This window comes from Elgaria multicarinata, chromosome 16, assembly GCF_023053635.1.
Source record: "Elgaria multicarinata webbii isolate HBS135686 ecotype San Diego chromosome 16, rElgMul1.1.pri, whole genome shotgun sequence".
In the NCBI taxonomy this organism is placed as follows: domain Eukaryota; kingdom Metazoa; phylum Chordata; class Lepidosauria; order Squamata; family Anguidae; genus Elgaria; species Elgaria multicarinata.
The window spans coordinates 8,645,498-8,666,890 of record NC_086186.1 but is presented as its reverse complement, the minus strand read 5'-3'; the positions used below and the strand labels follow the sequence as shown (position 1 = coordinate 8,666,890).

The 21,393-nt window shown below is 44.7% G+C and overlaps 2 protein-coding genes across 2 annotated transcripts in view; one reads left to right on the top strand and one right to left on the bottom strand.

Annotated features, from left to right (window-relative positions):
• Positions 1 to 21,393, top strand: part of PIGB (phosphatidylinositol glycan anchor biosynthesis class B) — a 301,093-nt gene that overhangs the window by 278,457 nt on the left and 1,243 nt on the right. The window lies entirely within an intron of this gene.
• MNS1 (meiosis specific nuclear structural 1) lies at positions 507 to 12,423 on the bottom strand. The gene is made up of 10 exons (XM_063142836.1): positions 12,338 to 12,423; positions 11,036 to 11,269; positions 9,912 to 10,039; positions 8,834 to 8,936; positions 8,044 to 8,273; positions 4,823 to 5,039; positions 4,634 to 4,741; positions 3,237 to 3,494; positions 2,796 to 2,921; positions 507 to 652 (listed from the first exon to the last, which is right to left on the bottom strand). Exons 1-10 carry the CDS (start codon positions 12,338 to 12,340, stop codon positions 551 to 553), a joined length of 1,509 nt encoding a protein of 502 aa, XP_062998906.1. The 5' UTR covers positions 12,341 to 12,423; the 3' UTR covers positions 507 to 550.

Genomic DNA, 21,393 nt, shown 5'->3' with positions numbered 1-21,393 from the left:
GTTTTCAAAATAAAGTAATCCTTTCCTTAGACTTGTGCTTTACTTTATCTGGATCACTTTTCAGCCTCCCTTCGAGGTGTGTTGAACTACAACTCCCAGCATGCCCAGCCATCTCAAGGCATCTCAAAAGCACCGGATTGGGGAAGGCGGCAGCAGATAATAGAGGACTGAACAAAGGCCATCAATTGCCTACCACATCATAATTTAGTGGCTTCACAAAGCCAAGTTTTATTGTTTTAAATAACTGATTAAACAGGATAGAAGCATTTCAACTACTTACTTGTTGGAAGCATTTTAGTGTAAACACATTGGGAGCCATCAGCCTTTGTCTTCCTAGACAGCCCCACTTCTCTCAACTGAAGATAAATCCAGCAATGGGTTTCCAAAATGAACATGGACGTTCAAACTGAGAACTACTGTCAGAGAAATAATTTATCACTACAAAAGTCAAGCCAGTTGAGATAGACATGGAATGGGGTTAGAGAAATATGGATTTGCAGCTGTACCACCAGGCTACCTCTTGCAGTACATCCTGAAGCAAAATCAAATCTCAGTTGTCTCCTGAAAGTCCATCATTCCCTTTTCTCTTCTGAAAAGCTTGCCGGAACTCTTCTCCAAGCATATTCACATCTTGCTCATCTTTAAGGATTCCCTGAATACACAAAAGAAGGGTTCATTTCAACATGATACCCTAAGAGACTTGATTAGGACTGTTTAGTTACTGTTTAGGACTGTTTAAGCCATTTACTCAGGAATTATATCCTAATTTTGTCCACAAAATACCCAAGTCTTAAGAACATTTGCATGATGTTAAACAGTTGTGTTTTGTGCTTTATTTTATGTTGTGTTTTACTTTTTTTTAAATTTACAATGCAGCCCTGCCCCTTGCAGATTTGAGATACTCCAGCTCCTCTCCCTAGGTTGAAAAAGTGGGGCAGGGGAGGCTTGCAGCCTGACAGCAACCTCACCCCTGTGACAGCAACCTCACTGTTTGTGGCCCTTTCTCCACCTTTGCTGGAACATCTAAGGCCACCCAATCCCAATAAAAGTAAGGACAGGAATGGAAGGGGGCCTTCATCACTATCAGCCTCATAGAAACATAGGAAGCTGCCTTCTACCATGTCAGACCACTGGTCCATCTAGCCCAGTATTGCTGACACTGACTGGCAGCAGCGGCTCTCCAGGGTTCCAGACAGGATTCTTTCCTAGCCCTACCTGAAGATGCTGCCGGAAATTGAACCTGGGAGCTTCTGCATGCAAAGCAGGTGCTCTATTCCTGAGCTATGGCCTTTCCACCGATCCACCAAACTCATGAATGTCTCGGCAGGCTCCTGCTGCAGACATTCACTCCCTAACTAGGGGAGGGAGCAGAGCTCCTTCAAAAATTCCTAATTGCGTGGATTAGAACCCCCAAACAGGGCAAGCGCCCATTCTATTATTTATTTATTACATTTATATAGCACCCCATAGCCGAAGCTCTCTGGGCGGTTTACAAAAACCAGCTTCAGTTAAATATGTCAATCGTGGGGGCAAGTCAAACAGTGACAAAGCATTCATAAATGAGGGCCATCTTCAGCCTTAATTTACAGAATTTATAAGTAGGCACAATTTTCATCCGGAGGGCTCCCAGCTCTACGAATCAGATGCCCCAACTGGGACATGCAAGTAGGCACTTGAACCATTAACCCACACTGTGTACCAGGGCACTTGAGAGTGTTGCGAGGGACTGAAGCGGGCCTGGAAACATTAAGCTGCATCGTTGGATTGATCCATCACTCTATGAGTGGAGCAGGAGGGCCAGCAAAACTAACCCCAGGGAAGGTGCCTGCCTTACAGATGCAGGGGAAGCTGAGAAGCATCACTGCTATTCTATTCAGTGCATCTGAGGTGCCATGTCCTGCTTTGGGTGCAGCATTTTAAGATGGATATTGACAAACTGGAACATGTCCAGAGGAGGAAAACCAACATGGCGGGTTGTCTGGAAAAGCAGTCCAGTTAAAAGAGCTTGGAATGATTGGAAGAGCTGTGTACGTTAGCCTGGGGAAAAGATAATTAAGGGGAAACATAATCGCCGTGTCCAATTATCTCAAAGGCTGATGTACAGAAGATGGCACAGACTGACCAGAACCAATGGTGGAAGCAGATTTTGGCTAAACATTAGGAGAAACTTCCTAATGGTAAGAGCTGTTTGCATGGTTTTATCCTGGTTGTGCTTTTTATACTGTATTTTGTATTTGTAGTTTTTAGACTGTTGGTTGTTTTATGATGGTTTTAATTTTTGTGAACCGCCCAGAGAGCTTCGGCTATTGGGTGGTATAAAAACGTAATAAATATAAATAAATAAATAAATAAATAACTAGTGAGACAGGCTGCCTTGAGAGGTGGTGGGCTTTGGCCTGTTGTCAAAGCAGTGTGTATGTGTGTGTGTGTAGGGGGAGGGGGAAGAGTAGATTTAGAATAGTAGGGAATGTTAGCAGCTGCCCACTGACATATCAAAGTCCTAAGAATCCCAACCCTGACACCCATCAAGGATCAGACAGATCAACTCCACACAAAAATCAGAAAAGCACCCTTTCTTTCAGGGAGGAAAACAATTAGAAGTAGATAAGGCATTTCATAAAGTCTGGCCTAGTGGCAGCTAAACCATACCGCAACTGGAAGGACCTCAGCATAAAACCTAACTTGTGCAAGCCATCCTGGCACACCCACACCCACACCCACACCCACAGGTGGCTTTCCAAAGACTTAACCATATTTCGTACTTCTACTTTACCACTAAGCGGTGCTCAACTTACTCTGGGGAGATATCCCAATAGTTTAACCGCATGTTCTTTAAGGAGTTTCTGTCGCTCTTCCTCAATGATGTCATTAACGATTCCTTTCCTTCTTTCCTCCAGCTGTCTTTCTTCAAGTTCACGTTCCTATAAACAAAATAAAAGTGAATTATTTTTTTCTAGTTCAAAATAAATTTCATGACATCATGAGAGCTTTTCACCCTGTCACGAACACAGTGCTTTTACTCTGGCTGCCAGATTCCAGTCCCTTCTCGTTATCCATTGCAATTTTAATGCCTCCTTCCTGAACACAGATGACTCCCAGCTGGGCTAGGTGTGGCTTCATCAGTGATTTTGTTGCACTCTTCTCCTGTTCTACTAGAAATGCTGGTGTGCAGAGCTGCATTATTAGCTGGGCTTAGTTCCAAAGCAAACCTTGATGTCAGAAGAGCCTTGGTTTACCTTGTCTGCGAGGAACTGCTTGCGCCGGTCTTCGATGAGCTTCTGTACTTCCCTCCTGTGCTCCAGCTGCTTCATTCTTCGTTTCTGAGCGTTCATCTGCTCAATGCGATCATCCTCTGCAAACTTGGCGAGCATCGTTTGGCGAAAGGCAGCTTCCTCTTCCTTCATCGCCTGCAGCAGCACCTCCCGCATGGCCAATTGTTCTTCATACGATTTTCGCAACTCTAAGCGCTGCCTAATTTTCTTCTCCATCTCCTCCTAAAGGACGAGAGAGTAAATGGAACAAGAGCTGTGCATTACATTCATTCTAGCACCAATATAATTTGCACTGCCAATTCACAGGGTATATACTTCTTGTGACAAAGTGCAAGAAAAGCAAAACTGAACATACAAGATACTGCGTTTCTCAATTTCTCAATCCATTTATATTTAGGCAATCTATAGCTCACAAACTGTGGGGCAGCCCCGACCCTCCTTAAGGGGCACAGAACACCTGATGGGAGAAGTAGTAAGATCGTTGGACCCTTCCTCCCCAACCAGCCAAATTGTGAGGAAGGGGAGTTGAATATCCCTTGGCAAAGTATCCTCACTAACTCACGTAAGATCTGGAGAAATGACTGTAGTGCTATTGTTGGACAAATATCTCTTAACAACAGATCCTCAAGAGTAGCAATAGGCAGCACACAAGAATCTCCAAACACTTACCTGTGAAGCACATAATATTTGCCAGGCAGTGTGTGTGTGTGTGTGTGTGTGTGTGTGTGTGTCACAATATAAAGGGTTGTCAGCTCAAAAGATCTGAGAAATACCATTTTAAGTCCACCATTATACTAAAAAAACAAAACACAACAACTAGAACCTGTCAGGCTCTCTTATACTTCAAACACCAACTGGAACACACTTCTAAAAGTTAACTTGGATGTAAAGAATACTTGCAGGGTGAACAGATAGGGTATGACTGTAACTCAAAGTTTTGACTTAAAACATGGAAAGAATTTGAATTAGGATTGTATTTTCTTCTCTTTTTTCAGACACCCTGTCCTCCCTCTCACACAGCCACACACAAAGCTAATGTATATTTATGTAGTCCTTCAGAATAAACATATCTGTACCTAGGTCTGAGGAAACACAAAAAGATTTTGGCTACTGTGGTCATGTCGCTTACAGTACTACGAGCAACTGTAAGTGCCACTGAAGCAAGACAGACAAGCTAACATTCACAGTAGTCAAGAGGGGGCTGAAGTGGGGGCAGGATGTTTCCTGCAATTTTTTTATAAAAAACACACCAAACTGTATTAAAGTTAGGTCTATATCACTCTGTCAACCCCCCACCCAACCCTTGAAATAGGATAGGAAACAAGACCCTGCTCCCCAAAAAACAACCCTCAGTCACTTACCATCTCCTTCTTTCTCTCTGCCTCTGCTTGTTCTTCAAAATACAGCTCTGCTCGGATCTGCTCGAGTTCTTCTCGCTCCTGCTGCTCTCTTTCCAGAGCCTCTGCAAGCTGCCATTAAGATGAAGGAAGATTTTAGATGCCTGCCACCACTTGTACCCAGTCAAGGCCATTTAAAAGCCGTTTCAATACCGTTTGCTGGAGGTTTCGTTTTTTCTCCTCGACTTCGTGGACTTTTGCCATCCTGTCATCTTCTCTTTCCTGCCACATGTTGGCAAATTCCATTAGTTTTCGGTTTTCCTCTTCCATCTCTTCACGCTGCCGTCTCTTCCGTATAACTTGATCCTTTTTGAATTCTTCGATGAATCTCTGAGTTGCTCTCTTTTTCTCTAGCCTTTCTTGTTTTGCCCTGTGGGAGAAATTTGAACGTTCAGCCATGTTTCTAGATATAACCTGGCCAATAACGTTTTTACAGTGAGCATTTGGATCGATGAGCTCATCTATCTAACATCTCAGGGATCCCCTCCTCCCCTGATATTCCTTCTCTATGAGTCACCGGCACCCCTCTTTTGGTGAACAAGGGACACTCAGAAATATGCCCTGCTCAATGCACATGGCAAGCGTGCTTCAAGATTTGGCCAGTGACAAGTATGGCTATGGACGTGTGCCTGATATGCCTCATAGCTCCAGGTACATGCCGCAAGACTTTAGAAGCCATTCCCCTGGAATCAAACTGCCTATGCTAACAAGAGATGAATCTTTGGTGTCAGAGTCACAGCTTGGAAGTAACCTGGTCCCTCTGAGGTAGGAGCCACCAGACACAAACAATGCCAGAGACATTCACCCACTATGAAGCAGTAGAGCCAACTTTCACAGAGGGCAGGATGGGCTTAGGTGCCAGGAGCCAGAAACAGCTGTCAGACAAGGAGCTCCGCTGACCTGGGAGAATTTCCTACATACAACGCATATGACATATTGATAGGACTTTTTAACAGGGAGCAAAGTTGTCCAACGCAAAACACACATATTTTAAGCCCATCCATACTCAGGGGAGTAGAAGCAGCACGGCTCAGCAAGTTTAAAACAAAGGCACAGGCTAACTTTCAAAGTGCTGGTTATGACCTATAAAGCCCTATATGGCTCGGGTCCAAGTTATTTGAAAAACCGTATTCTCCCTTATGAGCCTGCCCGTGCTTTGAGATCTTCTGGAGAAGCCCTTCTTTCAGTCCCACCATCTTCAAAGGTGCACTTGGTGGGAACATGAGAGAGGGCCTTCTTGGTGGCTGCTCCAGTGCTTTGGAACTCTCTTCCCGGGGAAGCTAGGCTGGCTCCTTCCTTGATGGGCTTTCAGAAGCAGGCTAAAACTTGTTTGTTCCAGCAGGCCTTTGGAGAATAATCTGGTCCTCCATCTATGTTAATGACTTATAATTTGTCATGTATTTTAAATATTTGTTTTAATTTATTTTTTAAATTTTTTTGGTACATTTCTTTTCCTAGGTTTTACAATGTATGTTTTAAACCAGTGGTTCCCAAACTTTTTCAGGTCACCACCCCCTTGGTTCCACAAACTTATGCCCAGCGCCCCCCTACCCTACACTATAAAAATCATTATTCAGAATAGTGGTTTTCAACGACCCACCAAGAAAGATAATAACAATAAAATTCAAAACAGTAACAATTAATTGAATACTTTATTCAAAATCCAACTGGTGTACCCTGCCATGCTGGCTGCAAACAGAGGCGTTTGCTCTCTTTTCCCTCCCTCCCTTGGCAAGCCTGGGGCAGGTGCTTCCCATTTAGAGGGGATTCTAGGAGTTGAAGGACTTTTTTCTGTCTAAACATGCATAAAATTGTGCCTTTAACTTATCATGTCACACTAGCATGAATACAGGAATCAAATAGGATTTCCTTCTTCAGTGGAACACACTTACTTAGGAGTAAGCACCATTTCGTTATAGGAAAGGATAATGTATTTTAATTAAAAATTTAAAATAATTATCTGCCACCTGGTACAGAGTTTTCCTATGGAAAACCTGGCTGGGACTGAAGTAGAGGAGCACTAATTTTACTGTACTTATTGTCTTTAAATATGGTTAAATATCCCACAGTTACCTTGCTATTCTATTTCTACAATTCATTTTCTCCTGTCTTTTCTTCACCCTCTCTTCATTTTCAGGCTGAATCCTATGCACATTTACCTCAGAGTAAGTTCTATTGATCTCAGTGGGGCTTACTTCTGAGTAGACATACTTAGGATTGTGCTGCAGCTCTGTTTTTATGGTGACACAAGATACACACATACCATGTTTACCAAAAGAACGCTTGAAAAAAGGGGGTTGGGCACCCTGAAATAAGCAAGAGCAGATAGGAATTGTTTCAGCAAGCATTCTGGGAAAAGATGCTGCTGAATCTTCTTTAGCCAGGAAGGACCTGGGGAATTGCAATTCTCTCTCCCTCCCCCTTTTCTTTTCTCTCCCAATCCTGTTGTAGTCCAGATTTTTTTGGGGGTGGGAGCACACACACAGACACACAGCATCTCTCTGTCTCTGTCTCTGTCTCTCTCCAACCCCCCCTCCCCCCAAGCCTCACAATAGCTGCCGGGCTGATTACGACAGGAGGGCAGCAGCTCAGAGGGGAGATGGCCCCAATCTGCAACTCCTGACAGGGGAAGGGAGCCTGGTGATACCTTGCAGCAGCACAAGCAGTCCTGCTCCCCACCCAGCCTGCCGGCTGACTGCTGTTCTTGGCAGCTGCTCTGCCGCCCACCGTCCTCCACATGCTCCTTCCTCTCCACCACATGGCTGCTGCTCCCGCCTTGTGCAGCAACTATCGTGAGAGGTCTGCCGGGGCAGCTTGTAGGAGGGAGCAGCTCTGGCTGAGGGAGCGAGCAAGCGAAAGAGCAGGCGGCAGTGGTTCCAGCAGGAAAGAAGCCCTGGGCCCTCCTAGGCAGGAGAAGAGTGGGCAGAGCAGCTGAATTCACCGCTGTTTCCTGCTCTGCTGTCTCCTGTGGGCGCTTCCCCCACCCCCTACTTCTGGTGGGGCCGCTGTGGGCTTGAGATAGGAGGAGAGAGCGGCTGTGTGAGTGAGAAAGTCCTTCCTGAGCAGGAGCGGTGTGGGGAGAGCAGCTGAATTTGCCGCTCTTTCCTGCTCGGTCCCTGGGTTTTAGGACCTTCTGGAGAGACCACCTCGAGCGCCCCCCTGCCGCCCCTTTGCCTGTTAGCGGCCCCTGCCAGCGTCCCCCTGCTGTCCCTTTGCCTCTTAATGCCCCCCTATGCAATCCCACCGCCCCCAAGGGGGCAATACCGCCTACTTTGGGAACCACTGTTTTAAACTTTGTAAGGCCGCCTTGAGGCCCGGTATTGGGCAAAAGGCGGGATACAAATAAATATAAGAAGAAGAAGAAGAAGACTAACTTTTCATCTTCGTCGTAGATCTTTCTCACGATTTCATCAATCAAGAGTTTCTCTCTTAGGAACTCCTCATAGGCTGCCTGCTTCCGTCTCTCTCGTTCCTCAAGCTGTTTCTCCAGTTCTCGCTGATAGAGCAGCGCCTCCTGATTCCGCCTCGCTCCAGCAGCACTCTCTTCCTCTACCGCTCTTTCCTGCTCTTCCTTCATGGCTTTGTATATCTCTGCATCACCTTTCTGTTGTTACAATGAGGAGATGTTAATCAATTTCTCCTAACTTTTATAACCTAGAGTGAAAAACTCCAAAGAGGCCCAGCAGAACAGCAAATGAACATCCTGGAATACAGTCAGCTAAGTATTGACAAACCATTGGCTATCCAAATTCTCCCAACCGCTATTTTTTATTATTCTTTATTTATTTAATTAATTTGTATACCGCCCCATAGCCAAAGCTCTCTGGGCGGTTTACAAAAGTTAAAAACAGTGAACATTTAAAAAAGTATACAAAATTTAAAACCAACAAAAATACAACAGTATTTTTTTTACTGTTTTATACAACAGTATAAAACAGTATTCATTTAAACAACTATTCAAAGAACAAGTGCCTTTCCAAACATTATTCTAAGTTAGTCATGGATATGTATTTTTAAAAAGTGGGATTAAGTTATTGACTTTACAAAACCTGACTGTATTCTGTGCTTTAAGTGATAACTCCATTAGTACATCATCTACATAAGGTTACTTAACAAACATGGAGTAGAATATCTGAGGCCCAAATAATCTATAAAACTAGTTACCATTTTTTCATATTTTAGAGCTTTTTTCTCAGCGATCTGGGCAGCCCTCTCTTTATTCATATATGCAGACTTCAGCTTCCTCTCCAGGTCCCGAAGTTCAATACTGGAAACCAAATGGACAAAAAGGATGAAACTTTCTCTAAATGGGGGTTGCAGGGAGGAGGCAATCAAAAGCAGTTGTACAAAAGGCCTGTGGAATGACAACAAGGAATCACAGCAAACGCAGAGAACAGTGAACAGCACTCCAATCTTAGGCACTTCAGCTTAGAAAATCAAAAGGTAAGTGTATTTATGATCAGGCTGTTAACCGCCCACGGCATTAACGAGTGTTATATTGTAGAATTCGCACAAGCAAAGTGATACCGCCTCTCATCCCACAACACAGTCTTCCGTAATCCAGAAGGTGCTTCTTCAGCTGAAGCTCTGCAGCTTTCCCTCAAACTTCCCTTGCTGGTTATGGTACATGCTTCAATTTGGGGAGGGGGAGCCGTTTTGCCTACGACTCCCCCTCTCACTTTCCTTTTATTCATCACTGACTTAATAAATAGGAACACTGAAAGAGAGCCAGTGTGGTGTAGTGGCTAAAGGGACTGCGAGTTGGGAGATCCAGGTTCTAGTCCCCACTCGGCCATGGAAACCCACTGGGTGACTTTGGGCCAGTCACAGACTCTCAGCCCAACCCACTTCACAGGGTAGTTGTTGTGACGATAAAATGGAGAGGAGGATTGTGTATGCTGCCTTGGGTTCCTTGGAGGAAAAAGGGCGGGATATAAATGTAATAAAAATCAAATCAAATCTTATTTTTAAACACAAATCCAAAGACAGATAAATTAAAATGGAAACGTTTACCAGTGCTAAGACTAATCATGCTGTACGGCAAGTGCTTGTCAGTTTCTCTGAAGTGACATCTCCAACCCCCCGTGCCACACCACATCAGCTAACTCCACCTGCCCAATCATAATAGCACTAAACCCAGGCACCAAACAGCAACAGAAGGTAGGTTTAAAAACATAATTTTCAGAATTTCAGAATAACTGCAATTATAAAGTGATTTTCTGTTGGTTAAGCAAAGAAATACCTGTTCTCTCTTATTTGCTGCCTCATCTTTTCATCTTTAACTTTGTCATGGTTTAATCTTGCTAACTCAGCTGCCAGTTTTTCTTCCTGTTGCAACTCCAGTTCTCTCAGCCTTTTATTCTCTTCTGCCTGACCGAGCACAGAATTTCACAAACTGGAATTAAACTTTTGAACTTAAGCAAAAAATAAGATATTAAAACAACCTTAATAAGAAACTTCTTCAGGACACTAGATACCCTGCAACTATCTGATTGTTCAACGTGTGCCTTTGAAGAAAATGGTATTTTGTCCCATAATAATTACAAAACCTTTAATTCAAATCTGTTTGAATTAAAAAGAAATGCTTTGATTCAGCTTTTTGTCATTTTACACTGTGAAATTATGTTGTGCAGAGTAACAGAAGATAATAATTACACTAGCATTTTTAAAAGATGTGGATTGAGTTAGCAGTATCGATCCTTGGGGAATTTTGAGTGAAAACAAGTTTTATTTTTATTGTGATTAAGCAACAACCTAATATCTGAAAAGACAACTTTTTTTTAAAGAGATATGGCTCACTAAACTAGTAATGCAGGCTCAGTAAGGCTTCAAAATTTCACAGCATAAAGGTGATATACTCAGCCTTACAACTTTTCATCAGACCCCTCTTGAAAAAATAAGATGTTACCATGTTGCCTCTAACTGCACTGTGTTTGTATAACCTGATTTGCTGTCACTTTTGCTTACAGTTTGTGGCCTGCATCCCTTTCCAATGGCACTGACATCTGAAGAAGTATAGGTTCTCAGTAATTTGAAGAGAAGTGGTGGAGGATAACGTAGTGATGGCCATCAATTTGAATGACTTTAAAAGGGGGTTAGACAAATTCCTAGCGGAGAAGGCTAGACCTGATGGCTATGTGCTACCTCCAGTATTAGAGGCAGTAAGCTTATGTACACCAGTTTTGGGAAACATGTGTGTGTGTGTGTGTGTGTGTGTGTGTGTGTGATTGTTCTCACACCTGCTTGTGGGTTTCCTGTGAGTAGCTGGGCAGCCAATGTATGAACAGAATGCTGGACTAGTTGAACCCAGGGTCTAACCAGCATGGCTCTTCTTATGTTCCCTGCCTCCAGCTGAAGATGACTTACCCTCTGGATGGCTTCTTCCATGCGCTGCTCATGCTCCTCCTCCTTGAGCATCCGTGTGACACGCTTCTGCTCAACGCGATCCTCAGCCTCCCACATCACTTCTAGTTGGTGGACGCGCTGCACCTTCTTCTCATGCTCCAACTCTTTCATTTCTTGGAAGTAGGCCTCATGTTGCTTTCGGTCCAGCTGCTGTGCTGCCGTCAGCCGCGGCCGATTGCTCTTCTGTGTCATCGCCTGCAAGGAAGCACGGGTACAGCAAGAATTCTCACAGTTGCATGAAAATGTCAAGGTCTGAGAGACCATCTGCACTCTTCTATACAAGAATTTGTGGCTGCACTGCAGCCATGCTGACAAGGTGGCTCACATCAGTAAAGTGTGCTTCCCTCTGGCGTCTAAACGCACAACCCAATGTGTAAGTCCGGTTCTCCTCTTCTTTGGCCAATTGGAGTGGCACTTGTAAAGAAAAAGCTACGCAGGGAAACAGCTCTTTCTTCGGCTTGGTGCCGTTTGGTGGGCTGGAAACTGCAGAGACCATCATCTGAAGAGGCTCAACTCATGTGTCCCCTGTCCCACCTTCTGAGGCAAGGGGGATGAAGGGCTCCCAGAGAGGGGCTTCTCAGTGGTGGCAACTTCAGGGCCAGCTCCCGTCCCTTTCAGTGTCCCTATTGCTAAATGAGTTACACTCTCAGTGTCTTTTCTGCATCCATTTACAACTGCAACCTCCTCAGGTCAGGAAACCATCTTCTCATACTTATCACACAGATGGTGTAAGAATAAGAATAAGCTTCCCACAGGAACTTAAAGTTGTAGTGCTCCATTGCTTTTAAAAATATGTTATGAAGTGCCTTGGAATTTAATTTTGCTTTCTTACTTGAAAGGTGGGACAGTTTATTTGTTACTTTTTGCTTGCACCTTTCCCTCAAAGGAGATGCACACGACTCCCCCTCCCCGCTTTATCCTCACGACAACCCTGCGAGGTAGGTTTCACTGAGACTTGCATAGGGGTCTGGACCCCGAGTCGCCCAGTCTCAGCCTAGACCCCTCACCACCGCGCCAGTCTGGGTCCCTCCAAGACAATGCAACCTGACACTCGTTTCTTCAGAGGGAAGCCCCACTGGGTCCAGTAAGGCTTACTCTTAGGTAAACACGCACAAGACGGCAGCCTAAAGATAGGTGCTTCGTACGCATGAAACGGCGGTAACAACCGCCCTGCAAGGCAGGCCAGCAACAGAGGCGGGGCCGCCACAAGCAGAAGGAGCCGTAGCTCTGAGAAGCTCTTCGGTGGCCGAGCGGGCGACTCACCATCTCCGGCTCGGGCAGCGCCTCTCCCGAGGTCTCCGGGCCTCCGCCTCCTGCCGGTTCCCGCTCAAGCGCACCGTTGCCTTAGCAACCGGGGCCGCCGCCAGTACTTCCGGAGGAAGTCACGGGGCCCACCTCTTCCTCGTTGAGCATGTAAGCCACGCCACGATTGGCGCAGCCTGGAGTTTGACTCCGCCCCCGCGAGGCCCGCTGCTAGAGGGGAGGTACGGAAGATGCTCCGTCTCCTGGGCAACCACCGGGTTCGGCCCAGTGCGCTTGCGCAGTTCCTCGACTCCCTCCGCTCGGTGCCGCCTCATCCCGAAGCCTCTTTTCAGCTGCCTCCTCGCGAGTCGTTCGGCGGAGAGGCAGCCCGGGCCTACGAGAGTCTACTCGGGAGTAAATCTCGTTGCCTCCAGGTTGAAAGGCCCATTCGGCTCAACGGCCGTGGCTTACTTTCGAGTATGCACAAGCTCTCTGACGGGGGAGCGGGGCCCTTGTCTCCCTGGAAACCGCGGGGCGGTGTGTGCCGTGGCTGGGCCCCGCGGGTCTAGATCTACTCGTTGTAACGGTTCTTAGGCGGCCCTTCAGCCAAAGAGGCTCCCAGGGCAGCTGCCAAAGGTAGGACGTCAGGCGTGCAATCCGAAAGACAGGACTCCAAAGGAAAGGGGAGTGGGAGGGAGAAGGAAAAAAAGCAAAACACGGGCCCTCGCTTCTTCCGCCTACCGTGGTTAGAAACATCTAATTAGTGATGCAACAGAAATTAACAAAACAACACATGCAAACAACCTAAAACAGCATAGCAGACAAGGGAATCGCACCAACAAAATGACAGCAGAATAAAATAGGTGGGAATTTAAACCTTTTTTTTTTAATCCAGCAATTCAGTGGCATAAATTCTGGTCCCAGGCGAGTCCCTCCGTGGAGAGCACCCCCTGACAGGACACCACACAGCTGGGAAGGTCCTTTTCCAGCTGACCACCTGCCTCCTCCTGCCTTTGGGGTATCAGGTGAGGCTGTGAATAAACATAGAGAAGGCCTAAGGCGGCTGCTTCAAGGTAGCAAATGCAGCAAAGAGAAACGCGTGTTGTGAGCACACCTCCCTCCAGCCGCTGACATCAGGTCCAGCTTCGGCTCAAGAGAAACCCATTCATTTTACACTTTTATTTTTAGGCGCTGAGCACAAAGGCCTGCAGCTTCGTTGGGTTCATGCTGCGTTTTCATCATTATAAGCCATTGTTGGGGCTTGTCTCTTTACGGAGTATTTTTCCTGCCTTAGGCGAAAGGATCAATAGTTCTGAATTAGCTTAGAAGAGTCTAAAACCATCAGGAGAAGAATATTGATCTGCTAAAGACTCAGATGAGTCACCAAGAAATTAATGCTTGTTTTGCCTGATGGATGAGGTAGTAATCTGAGCAGTAAAGGAAACGTCGGCATCAAAAGAAGCCATAAAATAAGGCAGAATAAATATATTTGATTTTGAGATAATGGAGAAAATATATCTTGCAACAAATGTATAAAAGAAACCTCTTCTTAATTAGGCCCATTCTGGGGGAAATTCACCTGTGCAAGCCCTACGGTACCAAACAGTCACCGTGCAAGAGTGCAATTGATTTCATTTTCATGTGCGTGCCCAGACTGACCCAATGAGTATAATCCAACTGGAGGTTTTCTGCACCAGTGTCATTGAAATTAACGGGAAATGCGCAGGGGCGTATATGCTTTTCTTATTTGTGAACATTTCCTCCTTATTTGCTAGGATCAATCTTCAGATGCTACTCCAGTTCCACCCAGTTCATTTTATCAGTCAGCAAAGCTTTTTCAGTGATAGCCCCATGTGATCATGTTAGCAAAGCCTGTGATATTTTTCTTGTAACTTGGTTCCTACGATCAGGACAATAAATGTTATAAATGTTCATTCATATTTCTATCAATGGCTGAAGTTCCAAAAGCAGAGACAAAAGTAGTATCAATTTATTGTATGTCAAAAAGGAGCAGAAGTAGACCTCTCTATAGACTATAAACATAAAGATAATCAAGCAAACTTTAGTTCGGTCACTTTTTATTTCTGAATAAAAGAGTAAGCCAGGGGTATCTCCATAGTTAGATGTTATTCCTTGACTTCAAGTCATTAAAATCAGCCCCTAGTGAGTCCGTGAATAGAAATTATTCTAGAACAAATGTGAATCCCTCCCTCAGATATGAATATTCTCAGTTTTTAAGTGTGAGCAGCAAGGGGGGGGAGCTAGAGTTCAGGGGGAGGAGGATTTAAATAATTCAATTAAATATCCCCCCCCGGCAGCTTACAAAGATAAGCAAATATCCATTTAATATAAATCTAAAAAGCAAGCATAAGAGCAAAAATGATTGGACCTTGAGGTCCAAGGCAGGCAGTAAGTGATATGACTAGACTGGTTATTTTGGTGCAATTTACATTGTGAACAGGCAGCTTAAATCCTCAACTTTTGGGTGCAGTAACACATTCCTTTCTATCATGACATGGGTCTCTGCCAAACCTTGATAAGGAAGATCCAGTGAAACTCAACTTTTTAGCCTTTGGTTATCTTCATTTCACACAACTATTTGAATGAACCAAAGCAAATACAAGCCAAGTGGAATGTTGATGCGAAGTAGATCAAAACACTTCACACATCTTTCTTGTGGAAAAGGAAAGACTTGATGTTGGATGTTTCCTTGTATGACATCATCTCTATTTAGGAGAAGTGCCTTGGGCAACATTGCAGTGCTTTAAGGGGGGGGCGGGAAGTGGATGCACCTTGGACTTCAGACACCTGGGTCCAAGCTCATCATTAGTCCCTGCCTTAAAGGGTGATGTCAGGAGATTTTGACCAGCCTGCTGCGAGGAAGAATGAAGCGAAGTAACAGATTGTGCTGGCTCACTATCCATCAAAGAACTATTCCCTTTGCTTTCTGTTTAAGCACCCCTTCTGCTTGCACTTGCATGGTGATAGATGCAGCTACTAACATATATTTTGGGCTTATGGTGACACACTCCTGTTTTGCTCCGCATTTGCATTTCTAAATTAACAAGTTTGCCTTTGCTTGTTGGAACAGAGCTGCTCCTTGTTCCAAACCAGTTTTAATTGCCTTGCTTATTACATTCCACGGGAAATAGTAGCGGAGGCCCCTCTTCTAATAGCTGCTCTTCATCATGCTCTCCACTAACAGCCCATTTATCAGAATGAAGGCGGCTCTCTGGAGAGAGGATGTGGCCAGGCAGGGCAAGCGTGAATGACAGTCTGTCTAGAGAAGATTGACATTAATGAAACTTGGAATAAACAGGAAGATGAAGAGGGTGCAGGAGCCAGGGATGACTTGGGAGCTCATTTCACTGCAGGGACGATGAGGCAGCACGCTGAGATGCTTCGGTCTGCGTTCAGCTTGCAAATGCCACCTGTCCCTTTTGTTGCTAAAAAGCGATTGCCGGCCAAGGTGCCACCAGTCCCATCATGTTCTTTTCATCTGACCCTGGAGTGTGCACACTATCTGTATGTATGAGAAGGCAGGTGCAAACATGTTTGTGTATATGAAATGCACGGAGGAAGTAAGAGAGAATATAAGAAGAGCTGTGCTGGATCAGATCAGAGGTCCATCTAGTCCAGCATCCTATCTCTGAGTAGCCTCTCGGATGCCCGTGGAAAGCCTGTCACAAGCAGCACATAAGTGCTCATGTTCTCCAGCAACTGGCATACAAAGACATAACTGCCTCTGGTACTGAAGTCATCACGACTAATAGCCATTGGTACCTTTATCCTGCATGAATTTGTCCAATCGTGTTTGAAAGCCATCCACATTGGTGCCCATCCCTGCATCTTGTGGTAGTAAATTCCATAATTTAACTTTGCAAAGTCCTTTTATCGGTCCTGAACCTTCTACCATTCAGCTTCATAGGATGACCCTGGTTTCTCATGACAGAAAGAGAAATGCTTCCTATCAACTTTATCCACATCATCCCTTTGAAATCCCTTTCCTACTTCTTGGCTACATCTGTACTGCTCTGGGGTCATTCACATTCTAGCTACTAAGGAAATTCAGTGGGCAGACCAAAGGGCTTTACCCTCAAGGCACTATTGGTTGGCTGGAGAGGTGCAGAGAAGCAGCACTGCCACAGCCATTGTCAGTTCGGCCTTAAGCATGTTTACTGGGAGGCAATAGCTATTGTAGCCTTAGTAAGCCAATAGAATGCAAGAGCACTGACTGCTAGTGGATTTTGCAATACGGATGGAAGAAGGTGTTACAAACAAAACTCCCAACAATGTGAGTGAACATTTGGAGTTCCTCGCCTTATATCCCCTAATAAGTAAGGCTTCTGTCAGTCACACTGTTCCTGCTTTTCACTTTCTGCTTTTAAGTTTTGTTATTTTAGATTGGAGTTTTAACAGAAGGCAGGATAGAAATATTTTAAATAAATATCTCTCACCCATCTCTCCCCAGAGGAATGGGTAGGGAAATATGACCACTGTGTGGTGGGTGTTTGTTGACATTCCGAGTCCTGCGTAGGAAGTCGCAGTTGCCAACTATGGAGAGCATAAGGATAGGATGGAATAGTAAACTGTGAATATTTGCATCCTAAATATTGCTTGAGAATCACATCAGCCAGGGCAGCCACTTCCCTTCACTGTAAGACAGGGGTGGGGAATATGTGGTCCTCCAGATGTTGGACTACAACTCCCATAATCTCTTACCCTGCTGGCTGAGGTTGATGGGAATTGCAGTCCAGCATCTTTAGGGCCACAGGTTCCCCATTCTGCTATAAGACTTGAATTACTGACACACACACACTATTGTGCATTTTGCCCACTGCTCACCTGTTAAAATGCAACAGGTACAACTTTTCCTGTCCAAGAGATACAATGTTGGCAATTGCTGTACCTGTTTATTTTCTGCCTGCTGTGCAACTGTTAAAGGGCCAGACTCTGCCAGGGACATAGATTCCCTCCAGTAGTGTCAAGTTTCCGTTTAACCACACAACAACACACTAGTCCCAGAGTGATTACTGTAGGATGGAGAAGGTATTGGCAGTTGCTGTCCTCAATTTTTGACAGCAGGTGGCAGTAGAACTCAAATTGAGAGTAGCTTTACTAATACTGGAGAGCTGTAGGATTTTTTCCAGAACCATCTTGTGAACATCAGGAAGGGACGAGGATCCTTCCTGGAGAAAGCGCACCCCTGGTTTTCTGTGCATCGTACATATTGTTGAGGCAGAGCATCTGCCTAGATAACTATAGCAGCTGCTTGTTGATATGAAAAAGCCCTTGCATGCAGAACCATCTTGAAAAAAACAAGTTGTTCAAGCACATAGTCCCATAATAGTTGTATCTATTACAACTATTATAACAACCGAATAGCTATTACAACTAAGTAGGAAATGCCAACTAACAGAAATATGGACAAGGGAAGTAAATGCAGCATATCCCTCCTCCTGTTTTCTGCCTCTTTCCAACAGTATAGGAAGAACAAGCTGAATGGTGAACATTCATCAAGTACAGAGAAAGGGCTTTCGTGGCTTACATATATTTACACGCAGGAATCCAGTTGCATTCCTATAGATATTGCACATCCATAGATTAAAGTAGAAGAGGCAGTTTTAAATATGAAACAGAAAAGGCACTGAATGAAATGCTTGTAGACACTTAAATCTTTTTAAGAGCCATGGAGGGAATATTTATTGATGGGTCACTATATAAATTTAGTAAAATGAATTGCTAATGGCAATGCTCTTTTTATACACACACACCAGTGCCTATAAAAAGAAGTCTACAAGCAGCTAGCAGGGACCAAGGAGGCAAAGTGTAGCTGCCACACGAACAAGGAGAAAAAAAGTTTTAAGAGGGCAATGGGATTTACATTAGCCTTTTGGCACATTACAGCCCTCAAGATTGTTGCATGAAGCCCCATCTGCCTTCTGCTGGTCATGGGAAATGAGCACAACCTGTGGGAATGGAGAGGTTTCATAGAACAAAACTCTCCAGTTCTACCTGAGCAAGGTGTACCAAGCACGATGCAGCCAATATGGATTTTCCAATCACTGAATTTAGCACTCTTGATAACCCAGTTCTATGCACATTTACACAGAAGGTCCCACTAAGATCCAATAGGCCTTCCATATAAGGGCATCATTCTGACAAATGTCACAAGATGTCTTAAAATTCCCAACTGATCTACACTGCTTTTTATATGCTCGCTCTCCCCTCCCGAGAACTACATTACATCTCTCACAATACAGCCAGTCTCTCAATCGAAATCATGTCTCGAGGGATACTGGGAGCAGACTGGGGCCACAGGCCAACGAGTGAGTAAGCTAAGCACCAAGTTTTCCACCTTGCCTCAAACAGGCCTGGAGAGCGAACTCTTGTGTGGGAACAGACAGGAAAAATCAGAAAAACAAATTCATTTCCATGGAACTTGGATAAAACTTCTTTGCTATGCTAGCCTTGCCTTCTGCAGTTCTCATTATAGACTACTTGCTTTTAAAGTTCAACAATAGGATGAGCTCTCTGGAAAGGATTTCAAGGAAAGGGATGCTAACGTCTCAAAGAATGGTAATGGAACTGGGCACTGAGGCATCTTGGCCATTTTGAATCTTGTTTTAGCTCCTTAAACCTTGCACCAAAAGTTTACTAGTGTAAGGAACACCCCAAATGCGGCTCTTTGAATTAACCTGAATAAAGCTGCACTTGCAGAGCAAAGCATTAAGTGCTCTCCCAGACTCCAGAGAGAGAATCTGTAAGATTTTTTTCTCTTTATATCTTAATAATTTTACACTAAAAACTACTTTGACAGCCTGCCATGGGCTAATAAGCAGGTTGTAATTTTTTAGACTATTACAGTATTTCTGGGCATATCAGAATTGCTATCCATACAAGGGAAGGCGTCTATTCTGTTCCAGAAATCAAGGTAATGACACAAGTTCCCAATTCATGAGGATATTTTTAGATAAAAAATGAGGCTGGTGTGCTCTGAGCCTTTTCAGATTTGCATTAAGTCTTCCGTGATTTTACTGCTGAAATGTGGGCATATGCTGAGCCTGTGTGAGGTGCCACCACTGGCGCTTGTCAGAAGAATTAAATCCTTCTAACGCGTGTTTACAGCTCCGCTCTTGTCATAATGCTCCCTTGAGCTTCATGGCTAGATGGAGTCCTCTTCTCTCTCCCTCTGCGAAAGATTTAATTTCCTTTTTGTTTGTGTGTGTAGTTATGCTTGCAGGTGCAGGCAAGAAAAAAACAAATCACCATGTCCAGATGTTCACCCATCGCATACACACAATTCAGATTAAGGAGAAAAATTGCATCAGATAAAAAGCAGCACTTCGGATGCAGTTTTCTGCTGAGTCGTTAATAAACCGATCATGTTTCACTGACAATAAGGCTCTTGGATTTAATTTTCAGGAGACCAGTAACATCTTTACACAGCCCTTGGCTGAACTCATTTGTTATCAATTTCGCACGATGTTTCATCCAAAGTGAAGGTACCCCAATTATATTGACTCCCCTTTTGAATTCCGAGGGGAGGGGGAACACCCCACCCTTCATCTGGAGAGGTTACGGTTTCAGGCGTTGGTATAGCTGCCACATCCTGAGCTGTCTCAGCTCATTACTGAATTAGTTGGACCTCAGGGAGCTTGGCTGAGATTTCTGTCTCATGCTCAGAGAGTGATTCTGCTGCACGGAAACAAAGGGAAACTTGCCATGTGCCACTGACTACAGACCTCAAATATTTGGAATTATGGCCCGGCTTGCCAGCAGCAATTACACTACTGAGCTCTCTAATCTCATCTTGTTAAACACAAGTTCTCAATTGTCTTTTCACAAGGGAGTGAAGGAGGCCCTGCGGCTATGGCAGAGTACACTGATGCAGCCCCTACACACTAATTAACTTGGGGCCCAATCCACTGGGAAGTTCTCCTGTCCAAGCTCCGCTGATATAAATCCCACATTTCAAAGGGATTTGGGCAGGAGAACATGCCAGGGGGGATTGTGCCCCAGGAGTCCCATTCATCAGGCTTTTGTGGGCACCCTTCTCAAGGGTACCCACAGCACCACTGGACCAATCAGCTGCCTTATCTTGTCTCCCAACATAACTACTCCTGTATACTCCTCTATCCCATACTTCATGATAGCCTCGCTACCTGACGCAACGAGATGGTGAAGAGAGCTGCAAAGGGCACAGATTTGTTGTATGCCAAGGAAAATGATCTTATGGGGTAAGCAAAGGCTTGTGCAGTTCTCGAAAGGGGCAACACCACTCCTGCAGAATACGCCCAGACTCCTGCAGGGTTTCAGTGATTTCCTGTTGTCGTGGACTTAACAGGAGCCTGCCATTTTCAGGCAAGTAAGCTAAGGTGTATGTAGTTTGCTATACAGTCATGACACGCACATGGACTGCTTTTCCAAAAGAGGCACATTGGGAAGGTGGATGGAAGTCATAGACTTTTGGAGGTGACAACATGATGCAATCCAGTTCTTCAGTGGCTGAATTGAAACACCTTTTACTAACACAGGATGAGCTCAGATATGCCAGTTTCAACATATTACACAGAATTCTTGGGCTCAGACTTCAGGTGGAGATGCTGTCGTGTGCATGCACTATTCCTTCAATGTTCCTCCACATTAGACAGTAAACTAGTCCCTCAGGGAGAAGGCTATGATAAACCTCTTTCCTAAATGTGCTTGTTTTCTACATGCAGCGAGTGGCTTTTTGGATGCACCTCCATATTGATAACAATTCCCACCTTCCATCTGAGATAAGAGCCTAAGAACTGGAAAAAACTCACTTCACCCTATCAGTCTATGTAATTTATGTTGCATAGGCAGGAGGAGGATGACCGTGGGAGCTGGGGTTGCCCTGGCTCTAAAAAAATCTCGTATCTTCAATGGCACAAAGAGCTGAACACAGCATTCACACATTATTGCAGTTATGACCATGGGGAAAAAATGCCTTAATCCATTGAAATAGGATCCATCTTCAATCCTTCTGGGGGGCGTGGAGTTTAATCACAGCCTGGGATTAGTAAAAAATAGTTTTGGAGATCTGAGCCAAA

Coding starts and splice junctions, on each gene's coding strand:
- MNS1 (XM_063142836.1), bottom strand. Junction 5,040..8,043: donor ATCTACGACGAAGATGAAAA/GTTAGTCTTCTT, acceptor TTTCTCCCACAG/GGCAAAACAAGAAAGGCTAG. Junction 4,742..4,822: donor AACGAAACCTCCAGCAAACG/GTATTGAAACGG, acceptor TCTTAATGGCAG/CTTGCAGAGGCTCTGGAAAG.